This window comes from Staurois parvus, unplaced genomic scaffold (genome assembly GCF_062004578.1).
Source record: "Staurois parvus isolate SC_StPar_1 unplaced genomic scaffold, SC_StPar_1.0 ptg000430l, whole genome shotgun sequence".
Lineage (NCBI taxonomy): Eukaryota > Metazoa > Chordata > Amphibia > Anura > Ranidae > Staurois > Staurois parvus.
Window position 1 is genome coordinate 1,590,364 of NW_028318226.1, and position 14,543 is coordinate 1,604,906.

Below are 14,543 nucleotides of genomic sequence, written 5' to 3' on the forward strand. Positions count from 1 at the left end.
CTTTGCTCTTCAAATGGTTGAGTACCCCTGGCTTAGACAGCATACATTTAGTTAAGACATGGGTTACAGGAAACACTGAAAAATAGATGTGGTTTCAGTAAGTCATCTCACTTTTGACAGTGTTGTAACTAGTTCTAGTTTTTGCAGTCATTTACATATTTTATTTGCATAAGGAAACTTGTATTTTTAATTTTAATTTTGTAAAGGGGATGTCCATCAGCGAAACTGATTTTTAACAGATCAGCGGATATTTTTCTGTACCTGTAGGATTGTTAAAGAGGCAAGACGTGGTGACGTATTTTATCACTTTTTTTTTCTCAGGCATTAACTGGCATTTCAGTTTTAGTGGATGCTGGTAGGCTGAAAACAGCTAGGAGCATGCACTTGTGTCATTGACAGCATGCAGTCCTAACTAATGATCAAGAACCAATCAACATACTTCTCGATCATGTGATCACCGTGACAGCCATCATGTGGTTATAAACATGAGAATTGTTGGGAAACAAATATCTCTCCCCTATTTATACATTTATCAGCCTATTATAAAAAGTGAGCTGTGTATTGATTAAAACCATGTACCAAATGAAGGCCTTATATCTAGACAATCAGACTAAGGAGCATCTCCTAGATTGTAAGCTCCAAGGAGCAGGGCCCTCCTTTATTGAACTGTATTGTTGCTGTATTGTCTCCCGTTATATTGTAAAGCGCTGAGCAAACTGTTGGCGCTATATAAATCCTTTATAATAATAATAATCTTTATAAAAATAAGCGTGACATTTATTGAAAGTGAAAGATAAAAAAAAAATATTATAAGTATATTGTGAGAACTAGCATCAAGGGTAGAGTTTTATCCACTTGACCTCCAGAGGATTTACCCCCCTTAATGACCAGGCCTCTTTTTGCTGCACTAATTCAACTGATAATTGTGCGGTCATGCAATGTTGCACCCAAATGAAAATTACATCCTTTTTTTCACACAAATAGAGCTTTCTTTTGGTGGTATTTTATCACCTGTGCGCTTTTTATTTTTCACGCTATAAACAAAAAAAGGCCAAAAATTTTGAAGAAAAACAATATTTTTTACTTTCAGCTATAAAAAATATATAGTAAACTCAAAGTTGGTTATAAATTTAGGCCAAAATGTATTCTGCTACATGTTTTTGGTAAAAAAAATCCCAATAAGTGTATATTGATTGCTTTGTGTGAAAGTTATAGCGTCTACAAACTATGGAATAAATACTGCAATTTACGCCATTTTTTTGCTATACAGCACTGCGCTAGTTTAACAGACAATTGCGCGGTCATGCAATACGGTACATAAATGAAATGTACATCCTTTTTTTCCCCACAAATTGAGCTTTCTTTTGGTGGTATTTGATCGCCTGTGCGGTTTTTATTTTTTGCGCTATAAAAAAAAAGGCTGACAATTTTGAGGAAAAAAAACAATATTTTGGACTTTTTGCTATAAAACATGTCCAGTAAAAACAAAATTTAAAAATCAAATTTAGTCATAAATTTCTGCCAAAATGCATTCTGGGACAAGTCTTTGCTAAAAAAAAAACCCAATGCGTGTAAATTAATTGGTTTACGTGAAAGTTATAGCGTTTACAAATGGCGGGAAAGATACTGGGATTTTTAGTTTTTTTTTATACTAATAGCGGCGATCAGCGACTTATGGCGGCGATCAGCGCCTTATGGCGGGACTGCGGGACTGCGGCGGACATTCTGACACTGGGGGGGTACTGACTTGGGGTCACTGACATTCCCCGTGACACCAATACAGTGATCAGTGCAAAACAAAAACACTGACACTGTACTAATGGCACTGGGGAGGAAGGGGTTAAGTTTATTTTGCAGGGAAGGGTTATCTGTGTGAGGGGGAGTGTTTTAGTAGGGGGCGGGGGGGTGTACTGCAGGGGACACGGCTGATTGGGAGAGTGAAACTCTTCTGTCCCAATCAGCTTGTCCTCGAGCTGTCAGGGAAGTGACAGAAAGCACAGTTACTGCAGCTGTGCGCTCTGTCACTGATTGCCGCCGATCGCCAGGAGATAGCCGGTAAGGACCGGCTGTGACCCGGCGACTGACATCCGCGGCTGTGATAGGCGGGACAGGTAGGGCGGCGGCGCGCCTCGCGCGCGCCCCCTACCTGTTTACTAACACACATTTTAAAACGTGGTTTTGCCTGCCCGTGCCGCCCTGCCGCTGTATTTCTACAGTGGCAGGGCGGCAAGTGGTTAAAGCACACAGCCACTCGCTTTCTTCTTTTTAAGGGCCGTTTTTGCCCAATTTTATTAAAAAGAAAGTTCCGTAAGTCCACAACCATAGATTTCCCACACAGGGGTTTTTAGCATTTTACTCTTCCAAACACAGACATTTAGCCTCCTGGCTTATACATCCGATCCCGCGGCTCTGGCCTTCAACTTCAGGCTCACAGCTGTCTCCTGTAGACTCTTTTCTAAATGGCTCTTAGCACATAGCTAGTAGCTCCTTGCTTCTCTGGCTCCCACCTCTCCTCGGTGGAGCTCTCCTAATTCCTGAGCAAGGACCTCCTGTCGGCCAGAATAGACCCTGAGGTATTCCAAAACCTCCATTATAAAGGCTGTGTGCACCTGGACACACACCCTGCTGTTCCTCCACAAAACCCGGACACTGGGTTGGAGATTCCATCCCGCCCAAGGCACTATGGAATCTTCAAACTAGGGAGCCCCATCCAGACTTACCAAAACCTGGAGAAAGCTGCAAATGCAGTTTTCTCCATTCAGTACATGTGTTCCCTAGTCTTGCACTCAGCAAAAGTGAAATCTCCATGTCCTTTTGATGACCAATTTCACAGTGGCAGAGTCTCGTCCTGTCACAATATCAATATATATATATATACTATATATACACACTATATATATATATACACACACTATATATAGATATATATATATATATACTATGTTGACAAAAGTATTGGGACGCCTGCCTTTACACGCACATGAACTTTAATGGCATCACAGTCTTAGTCCGTAGTGTTCAATATTGAGATGGCACACCCTTTGCAGCTATAACAGCTTCAACTCTTCTGGGAAGGCTGTCTACAAGGTTTAGGAGTGTGTCTATGGGAATGTTTGACCATTCTTCCAGAAGCACATTTGTATGGTCAGGCACCGATGTTGGACGTGAAGGCCTGGCAGTCCCCGCTCTAATTCATCCCAAAGGTGTTCTATTGGGTTGAGGTCAGTCAAGTTCCTCCACCCCAGACTCGCTCATCCATGTCTTTATGGACCTTGCTTTGTGCACTGTTGTGCAGTCATGTTAGAACAGGAAGGGGCCATCCCCAAACTGTTCCCACAAAGTTGGGAGCATGAAATTGTCCAAAATTTCTTGGTATGCTGATGCCTTAAGTGTTCCCTTCACTGGAACTAAGGGGCCAAGCCCAACCCCTGAAAAACAACCCCACACCATAATCCCCCTCCACCAAACTTCACACTTGGCACAATGCAATCAGGCAAGTACCATTCTCCTGGCAAACGCCAAACCCAGACACGTCCATTGGATTGCCAGACAGAGAAGTGTCATTGGTTACTCCAGAGAACATGTCTCCACTGCTCTAGAGTCCAGTGGCGGCATGATTTACATCCGACGCTTTGCATTGCACTTGGTGATGTAAGGCTTTGATGCAGCTGGTCGGCCATGGAAACCCATTACATGAAGCTCTCTACGCACTGTTGTGCTCATCTGACGGTCACATGAAGTTTGGAGGTCTTTAGCTATTGACTCTGCAGACAGTTGGCGACTTCGTTCACACCAATTTCTTTTAAGTGCTTTTTGCAGAAACACACTACAGTCCAGTTACATGGTTTCCTATGGAACATGTTCACATCTATCCTTTTTTTCAGCTGCTGCGTTTTTGGAAAGGGTTGGGGACTTTTTTAAAAGCAAAAAGCAACATTTTTGCAACAATAGAGTTCAATAGAGAAGCTGCTGAAATGCATGGTAGTGCGTTCTTGCTGCATTTTGCATTTTTATTCTGCCCAGCAACAAAAAGAATTCCACTTTGAACATGCAAAATGCGGTAAAAACATGTCAAAAACGCATGTAGAAAAAACACAAAACAAACCGCAAAAAGCACTAGAGAAAGCTTCAAACACAAATGCATATGTGTGAACCAAGCCTAAGACTGGCATGGCATTAAAGTTCATGTGCGTGTAAAGGCAGGCGTCCCAATACTTTTGGCAAAATAGTCTATATACGAGGGCCATTCAAATCAAATTGGGACTTTAATTTTACAGCTCTAGAAAGGGATGCTAGTGTCGCGGTACTACATGCAGTAGTAAGTGGCAAGTGTGTCCTATTACTGATAGGCAGCGCACATGTCGCGGACCAGTCCAGAGACCGGTAATCAAGATGGCAGACAGCAGTGTTATGGCATGCATGGAACAGCATGTGGTGATGAAGTTTCTTGTGAACGAAGGTGTAAAACCTTCAGATATCTACAGAAGACTTCAAGCACAGTATGGTGGTAAGATGCTCATCTGCAGTAAAACATTTGAATGGTGTAAACATTTCAAAGATGGCCATCCATCCTTCAGTGATGATCCCGGCCATGGTGGTTGACAGCCCACGGCAGTCATTCCTGTGAACATTCAGCACATGGAACGCCTGATCCTGGATAACCAATGCATTACTTGTTGTGAAATTGCAGAAGAAACAAATCTTTCTGTGGGAACGGTGAGCACAATCATTCACAAACATTAGCATTTTCGAAAAATAAGACAACGGTTATGCTTATCAGATGATGTTTTCCCAGATACTGTATCTGCTGCCATAACCTTTGATAGTGTACCTCGCGACATGGCAAATAAATTGGCAACTTCAGTCACAGAGGCACCAGCTAAGCGGCACCAACAATTTGCCCTCTTTGAATCTCAATAAGCTCTGACATGTCTCTGTATTACTAGCAGCACAGGGAGAATAGCTACAGTGCCATGGGCTTGACAATGTTGCGTGGATACAGAAACATTAAGATTAAGAGATGGACTTGTAACCTTGAGATTGTCCACGCTTTTCCACAATTTATGTTTTTAAATCCTCAGACAATTCTTTGCTGCTCTTTTTCTTCTCCATGCTCCATGTGGCACACAGAGACAAACAACGGAAAGGTTGAGTCCATTTTTCACCATTTTAACTGGTTGCTGGTGTGATTTTTACATTGTCAGCTCCTGTTAATTTATACAGGTGAGTTTAATTAAAAATTACAGGAGCATTTTATTTTAGTTTGTTAGTTTTTCTTCCCTCCACCTAAAAGATTTCAGTTTGTTTTTCAACTGAGTTGTACAGTTTATAGGTCACATTAAAGGTGGAAAAAGTTCTGAAATGATTTATCGTTGCTTCATTTTTTGACATCACAGAAACCTGACAGGGGTGTGTAGACTTTTTTATATCCACTGTATATGCCATCCTATCCTTTGATACTGTACCTGGCGACACAGCAAATAAATTGGCAACTGTGATAAGGTGTCTCATCACACAGCTGAAGCAAAAGAATGTTACATCACTTCCGCTTTCAACGCGAAACATGTCGTCACTTTCACATCTGCAAATCATGTAGTGTTTCAATTTTTTTGTCTAACCCATACATATATATATATATATATATACACACACACACACACAGTATATATATATATATATTGTATATAAAATAATGGACCACTTGGTCTTTTTTCTGCCATCACTCTTTCATATTTCTATGAATCATTCACAGTCATTTAAAACATATGCACCAGGAAGATTCACCTGCTATGAATTACTGGTAAATGTTGCATTTTTGGTCTAGGTATCTACAGATTGATAACCTCTGGTCATAAAATGAATAATTACAAAGCCATAACATCTTACCTTATTACTGATTTGACAGTACATCATAGAAGGTCTGTGGTTAAGTTCGTATTTAACCTATTAGGAGAATTGAAATAAGTAAAATAAATAATTATACACAACAGAAGGGAAAATTCACACTAACTTGCACTAAAATGAATGGAAAATGGATGTACATTTCTATCCATTTTAGTTACACTCTGATGTCTGTTGACATGCATTTTAGTGCGCATTAAAGCATACTGCATTTTCACAGGATATCCTGTTTATTGCATTGACTTCTGCTTACATTCGCTTACATCTGTTGCGCAGGTCAATGCAGCGTTGTGGTCTGAATTGGACACATTGGAAACGATTGTTTCTCAGATGTTCTTCCATTGATCTGCATTTTACAACTGCACTATAAAGCAAATCAACTCACTATGCAGTTAACAACATAGTAGCACAGTGGCTAAATGGTTAGCACTTCCACCTAGCAGAATTTGCATGTTCTCCCTGCGTGGGTTTCCGCCCACACTCCAAAGACATGCTGGTAGAATATTTGGATCCTGTCTAAATTGGGCCTAGTGTATGAATATAAGTTAGGGATTTTAGATTGTACACTCCTTGATGGTTAGGGACTGATGTGAATGTACAATATATATATAAAGCACTGTGGAAATTGACGGCGCTATATAAGTACCTGTAATAAATAGCAAATTATTGTAATTGAAAAAAATGCATAGGCCTGATTTACTATAGAGCAAACAAAAAAGTAGTTCCATGTGTAAAGTTTTGTAAATCGGATAGCTTCTTAATACTTACTTCTCTTCAATAGTTAATACATGAATATTGATCTTCAGCTATCAAACAGCTGCCTTTACTTACAGTAATGTCCCAGAAACATTCACCTCAAGTGTGGGTCTTTCATTTGGATGTTCAAAAGGTCAATTTATTAGATTTAAAATAGAAAAGAGGTTTAAATCACGTCAGTATGGGAAGGAGGGTGAGGAATGGTCAGGATTATACCAAAGTCCACTAGATCAGCCTTTCTCAACCAGGGTGCTCAGGCACCCTAGGTTGCCTTCAGGCTTCTTCAGGGATGCCTTAACAAAATGCCCAAAAATTGTATACAAGCCAGCAGGTGGATCAATCCTGCCTTTTAGTATACAAAGCCACAGGTTTTCATTGTGCACTTTTATAACCTTCTAGCTGCCAGCATCCTAACAACCAATGACATCATCAGTTGATAAGGACTACGTCAGGGGGCATGCACATCATCCTTGATTGGCCCTCCTCTGTCCCTCTCCATCAGCACTGGGGTCATATTAACAGAGTGAGGGAGAGAAAATGAGAGAGACATACTGGAATACTACTCAGTACCAGTGTGCAAAGGTGTATTTGCTTTGGAAGAATAAATCATCTCTAACATTGGGTGTACTGGATGTGTGTGCAATGGTTTTTAACATTTTAGATTGGGGTGCCTTGATATTGTGTAAATTTGTGAAGGGTGCCTTGAGATTATCCATAATTTTGAAGGGTGCCTTGAGATTATCCATAATTTTAAAGGGTGCCTTGACTGAAAAAAGGTTGAGAAACTCTGCACTAGATCTCAAACATTAGACTAGGCATTGATCTCTTCTGGATCTCTCAAAGTCTCTGATGGTTACTCTCAAATCACAGACTGTGCTGGCTGGACTCCTGCAGACCTCAGGCTTCCTGGAAACTGAATTTCGAGTGGTATCTCAATCTTCACTTCCAGGTAAGGACAGCATGGAAAGGTACCGTTCCATAATTTTCCACTCAGCCATACCTCTCTATATTTCCACTCTCTTCATCCAGCAGCCAACATCTTCAGGAATTCCCACAAACCCTTGCTGGAAAAAGCTCAAACAGCATGTGGCAGAGGAAATATACTCTGATTAGAGTAAGTCTGCAAAGGTACAGTGAGGCTAACTATAGCCCAATGCTGACTACAAAATTCACAAAAATGTATTTAATAAAAATTGCACATCCCCACATTTACATCTTTTATCATTCACATGCAAATTTGGTCCACCATTAGCTCACCAGTCATCTCACAGAAGCAAGTTTCTTTTTAAGCAGAAGAAAAAATTCCAAATTTGACCCCCGTGCTTCAGACCATCAGGTCTCTAGTCATGGCAAGTACTATCTTATAAAAAATAGGAAGCATTATCTTAATGTTTTTTTTTCCATTTTGGATAGAATAGGAGGAGGGTATAACCCCGTTTGTTTGTTTATTTTTTTTCATCTGTGGCCCACTGGGGAGATTTTCCTTCACTTCTTGTTCATAGACAAAACTGGAAGTGAGAGGAAGTCCTTCCGAAGTGAGGGAATCCCTGGTCATCACCAGGGTCACCAGGACTAGTGTCTCCATTGGAAGATATCCCCTCTATTCTTTTTCTGGTGACAACCCAAATTTGGGATTTTCTTTCACTTTTATTTTTGGTGATAACCATAAACAGGAGAAATACAAAGGGTGAACCTTTCCTATAAGGCATCAACAAAACATGACAGGTGTTCTAATCCCTGTTAGGTCCACTTTGGGAAAAATTGAACTGAAAATATGATCTTTCTGGGCAGCATTGTTTAACCACTTGCCAAGCGCACTATAGCGGAATGATGGCTACAGCACGGTTGTCCAGTTCTGGGAGGGTGTCTATTGACGTCCTCCCAGAACCGCACACTCAGCACTCTCTGTGATCGCAAATCACGGTAAAGGGAAAATCACAGCGGCCGTTTACCATGTGATCAGCTGTGTCCAATCACAGCTGATGTCACGTACCTGATGGGAGACTGAATTGACGAGGTCGGCCTCACTTGTGTCACTAGCCCTGACCCCGCTGATGTTGGAACAGAGGGAGTCTAGGGACCAGAGGGACAAGAGCGCCAGTGGTTGTTGCTTGCAGCTCTTGCAGATGATGACCTTGGAAGGCGGATGATCCTCTGATTTGGACACCGTAATAATATACAGAGCAGGTTCTGTGGATTGCCAGACGTGCACCAGAGCAAGGTAGGTAGTGAGGACAAGGGACTGGAGCGGAGTCATGGGATAGCCAGGGTCATCAACAGTCGGGCAGCGCGGTACAGAATCAGAAGGAAAAGCCAAAGTCAGGAGCAGAGCCAAAGTCAGGAACCTGTAGCAGGAGAGTAATCGAACAAGCCGGGTTGGTAATGGAGGAATCGTACAGGAACAAGCAGGACAAGGGGGGAGTCAGCACTGAACCTGAGCAGAATGACTCCTTAAATGGGCCGTCTGGCGCCAATCGCACGTTCCCGCGCGCATGCGCACAACCGACAATTCTTCTGCAGGAATTCCTATGCGCATGCGCGTTCCCGATCGCGATTCTTCTTGCCGGAAATCCCTTAGAACTGATCACAATGTAAACACACTATTTGAAAGTACTGCCGATAACTGGAACGTGTGAAAGGGAACATCTACTCTGATAATAAGGGCACTGATTATCACTGCAGACCCAACAGTGCCCATTAGTGCTGCCAATCAGTACCACCGTCAGTGGCCATCAGTGCTTCCAATCAGTGCCCATCAGTGGTGCCAGTCAGTGCCTCCTATCAGTGCCCATCAGTGCTGCCTATTAGTGCCCATCATTGCCAAATATCAGTGCAGCCTCATCAGCGCCTCCTTATCAGTGCATATCAGTACAGCCTATCAGTGCCCATCAGTGCTGCCTATCAGTGCAGCCTCATCAATGCCAATCCTCATCAGCGCACATCAGTGAAGGAGAAAAATTACCTGTGTGAAAAACGTTATAATAGAAACTAAGAAATACATTTTTTTTTCAAAATGTTTGGTCCTTCTTTGTTTGTTAGTAAAAAATAAAACACCCAGTGGTGAATAAATACCACAAAAAAAGGCTCAATTTGTGTGAAAAAAATGATAAAAATGTCATATGGGCACAGTGTTGCATGACCATGCAATTGGCATTCAAAGTGCGACAACACTGAAAGCTGAAAATTGGCCTGGGCAGGAAGAGGGTAAAAGACCCCGGTAGGCAAGTGGTTAAAGCATGTGAATAATTGAATGGATAGCAATCTACTGTATGCTTCGTTGCATGCACAGAACCTATCATTGCACCAAGACAGAAAGTTTGCTACTCATTGAATAAGCAATTCAAATAAAGGGAAATTATTTAAAGGTTAAGCTCACGTTTAAAAAAAAAAAAATGCCTATTGTTTTGCAGATAAAAATTGGCATTTTTTTTTCTGCAGGGCATTAAACATGCGATCAGCAGATGGCGAGTGCAATACCAGGATTCTAGAGTATAGCTGTCTGCCCATACCTCCCATGTACTCCCAGTTACTGGAGAGCAGGACAATCAATGAACTACAAGAGCACTCAGAAGCATCCTCGCAGTCCATTGAGAACTGTGGCAGTGGCAGACGGTAATTGTAGTTCAATCACTGACAGATCACTGTGAATGAATGATGCAGCCATGTGGGTGGTGCCTTGAATGACTGCACTCTTTTTACATTGTGTCAGCGGGTGCCCGGAGGAGATCCCCCACATGGGGAATCAGGGGGACCCAGGCAGGTGCTCTTTGATGATGTTACAATCTTTCCCTATCCCATCCAAAGCTTTAAAAATGTTTTTCCTATACAAAGTAATGAATTTCTTTGCTGGAGTAAGTTGGCTCATGTTTTATAGGTTTTTTTTGCCTTCCTCTGGATCCACTGGGGGTTATTATGGGTATAAAATTCTGTTTATGGAGGTTTTCTGTTTTCTATTTCTTTGTTTTTTTTCTATTGATTTAACCAGTTGTCCTTCACCCTATAGCAGAAAGACTGCTACAGGGCTGCACAAGGACACGTGTATATATAGGTGATTTGCATTTCCAAGTAGGGAACGTGCGCGCTGCCCAATCTGTGCCGCCATTGGAGGCTATGGATGTCAATCACCGGGTCCCAGCCAACACCCGGCGATCACTGAGTAACACTGGCAGGGGAGAGACCAGTGTGTAAACAACAGAGATCTCTCTTCTGCCAGCAAGAGCATGATGCTGTGTATTTCTCTGTACAGCTGAGAAATACACAGCAGCATGTTTCCCTAGTAAAACACAACACAGCACATGATGTAAAACAGTACACAGCTAACCCTATGATTGCCCCAGATGTTAACTCCTTTCTGCTCAGTGCCATCAGTACAGTGTCAGTGCTTTTTATTAGCACTGATCACTATATTACAGTAGTGTCACTGGGGATGTCAGTGGAAGTTTGTCAGTTCCCCCCAGTGTCAGAATGCCCGCCACAGTCCCACTATAAGTCACTGATTGCCGCCATTACTAGTATAAAAAATGTAAATTAAAATTCCACTATCTATACCACCATTTGTGGATGTTATAACTTTCAAGTAAACCAATTAATTTACACGTATTGGGATTTTTTTTTTAGCAAAGACATGTAGCAGAATACAATTTGGCCTAAATTTATGAAGAAATTAGATTTTTTTTTATTTTTTTTACTGGATATTATTTTATAACAAAAAGTGAAAAACATTTTTTTTTTCAAAATTGTCGGTCTATTTTTGTTTATAGCGCAAAAAATAAAAAACGCACAGGTGATCAAAATACCACCGAAAGCAAGCTCTATTTGCGGGGGGGAAAAAAGGACATACATTTCATTTGGGTGCAGTATTGCATGAATGCACAATTGTCAGTTAAAGTAACGCAGCGCAGTATCGCAAAAAATGACCTGGACAGGAAGGGTGGTAAATCCTCTGCAGGGCAAGTGGTTAACTAGATAGTGTATTTTTTTTGACCTTTGTAACTAAGAAACTTGTTAATTACAATTAAAGGTCTGGAAAAATCAAACTATCAGTGGTCCCTGAAGTTTGATAGGGAAAGTACTGCAAGTTTGAATTTGAAAAAAGAAAAAAAACCTACAGTATGTGTAGATATGTTAGTCTGTGCTAAATGCAGAGGAGTAGATGTTTTCCCCTGCTGAATAATCTCTAAACCACATACCACTTACAAAAAGACCTACAAGATACATTTTCCGTATGGTGGGGTGAAGGTTGAACTAAATTGTTCATAATTATCCAGCTTTTAGACTTAAATTTCACTCTCCATGATGCCTTCACTTAGCCCTGGTTTACACTGCAATGACATGTGATTTACAAATCACACCTGAAGTCACATCTAATGCATTTCTATGGCACTGTCTTAATAGGTGTGATTTCAAGTAGTGCGATTTGAAAAATAGTTCCTGCACTACATTTTCACCACTGCAGTGCGATTTAACTCTAGTGGACTATAAGGTAAATTGCACTGTCAGGAATGGACTCACCATTAGTGGTGGGACTCATCTGCCGTGTGGGCTGCAGTACCAGGGCTGGCCAGCGGGTGCTCTCAGCAACCAGAAGCTCACTCCTGCAATCAGCCATCACCTGAGGCTGATTGCAGGAGGTGTATTTAAGGAATGGCCAGACCTGCAGTCAGTGCCTTGGTGTATGTTTCCCATGAGCCCCTGTACCTGCATCCTGTCTGCTTCCTGCCTGATCCTGACTCTGCTTTGATCCTGACTCTGAACAAACTCCGCGTGTCCTGACCTCGGCTATTCCTGACCACTCTTCCGCTCGCTCCTGGTACCCTGTTTGCCCGTTTGCTACCGACCCGGCCTGCCCGACTACGTTTGATTGTATATATGATTATCTGTTGGGTGTGGGTTGTTTGCACTGTGTTATGTTTACCTTTCACTGTCTTTGTGTTGTTTAGTCTTCAATAAATTGTCTTGTTTACACTATACCTGAAGCCTGCGTTTCCTTGTGTCAGTCCACACACCTCTGGTCATACCTGGAGCCCTGACAGGCACTGAAATTGCACCTGTGTCTATATTAGCACTACTTAGGAACAGTTAAAGGGCAACATTTTTTAAACCTACAATTTTATGGTATAGTTCATAGAGGCCCCAACTAGGAATGATGCTCTGCTGGACCTGGTAATCTCAAACCATGCAGAGGTTATTACGAACGTCCATATAAAAGAACATCTGGGTAGCAGTGACCATAACATGATTTCATTTATTACGTGAAAAATAAAAGAGAGCTAATTTTTCAAGGCTGAGATCTGCTCTCCAAGCCTTAGACTGAGAGGGAATATTGGCATCGATGAACACAACACAGAAATGGGAGTTCTTAAAAAAGACTGTATGTGAACACACTGCAAAATATATTCCCATGGACAACAAGATTAAAAGGCTAAAAATCAAACCTATGTGGCTTACGGCCCAAGTTAAAAAAGCTATAGAGAATAAGAAAAGAGCCTTTATTAAATAGAAAAATGAAGGAACGCTATAATTGTTTAAACATTACAAAGAATATAACAGACTATGCAAAAAGGAAATAAAGGCCGCAAAAATTGAAAACTAACAACAAATTGCAAAAGATAGCAGGACCAACCCCAAAAAATTGTGCCCAAGGGCCAGGTGTGGCCCTTTGCTTGCTTTTATCTGGCCCTTGTGGCACAATTTCATCCACTGATACCAACAATGGGGCATAATTCCCCCCACTGACACCAATGATGGGGCACAATTCCTCCTAATGACACCTATGATGGGGCACAATTCCTCCTAATGACACCTATGATGGGGCACAATTTCTCCCAATGATAACAATGGGGCCCACTGACACCAATTATGGGGCACAATTCCTCCTAATGATGCCAACAATGGGTCACAATGTCTCCCACTTACACCAACAATGGGGCCCAATGACACAGCTGATGGGGCACAATTCCTGTCAATGATACCAATGATATGGCACAATTTCACTGGCACCAAAGATGGGGCATTGTTTTTGCTCCACTGAAATCTGGACCTTTTCTACTCTCAGAGATCACAGTCCAGCCCCCCTAAAGTCTGAAGGACAGTAAACTGGCCCTTTGTCTAGAATGTTTGGCGACCCCTGTGCTAGACTAATTTATGATTTTTGTATTATCAGTTTCTTTTTACTGATGTTGTTACGATGATGCTTACAAATCCCATTGATCAGCTCACCTTATTAAGCAATATACAGTACTGGGAACCAGTGCAGAAGATGCATGGTAGCACTTCTTTAAAGATGCAAAGAAAAAAAAGCCTTCACCCAATTTTAATCCACCTTGGTTTTTACTAAATACAAGTGTTCAAAAGAGATTACAGTGGATTTGAAAATCCCTAATTGCCCTTATCAATGCAAGCAGTAGATCCTTACTGCTCTGGGCAGGCAGTGATTGGGTTTCTATTGATTTCATTCCCTCCACTACTAATAATGATCTTTTGGCTCCCATGGACAATAAAGACTTACTTGTCTGCACTTTGATAGGTAGGCCATTGCCAACTATTGGAGCTATAAGGGCATTGTTTGTTGCAAAATAGGACACTGTCCTAGCTGATGCCTCTAGAAAAACTTGAACACTGCCCAACTGGAGCAGCAAGGTGTCAATGTCTGAAGCAGAGGTCTGTTTTTTAATGATGAGGTGTGGGGGAAAATTACATTTAGTAATGAAACTACAGTTATCTAAGAATAGTTTGGTGGGCAGGTCAAATCAATTTAAATTATCTAGCCAAGAAATTTCTGCTAACGGTTTGGTGGAAGACACTAAATGGAAGTATAGACAGGATAACTATAGAATGGAGGAATTGGAAAGCAGAAGCTTACAACCAAAAAACTCTTGAAGGATGTT

General features: G+C 41.5%; 1 protein-coding gene across 1 annotated transcript in view; it reads right to left on the reverse strand.

The window, feature by feature from the left end:
• LOC149454425 (uncharacterized) overlaps positions 1–14,543 on the reverse strand; it is a 39,457-nt gene that overhangs the window by 13,677 nt on the left and 11,237 nt on the right. Inside the window, exon 2 of the mRNA XM_089687549.1 lies at positions 5,887–5,943. Within this exon, the coding sequence (XP_089543675.1) occupies positions 5,887–5,913 (27 nt within the window). The 5' untranslated portion in view covers positions 5,914–5,943. The remainder of the gene's footprint in view (positions 1–5,886; positions 5,944–14,543) is intronic.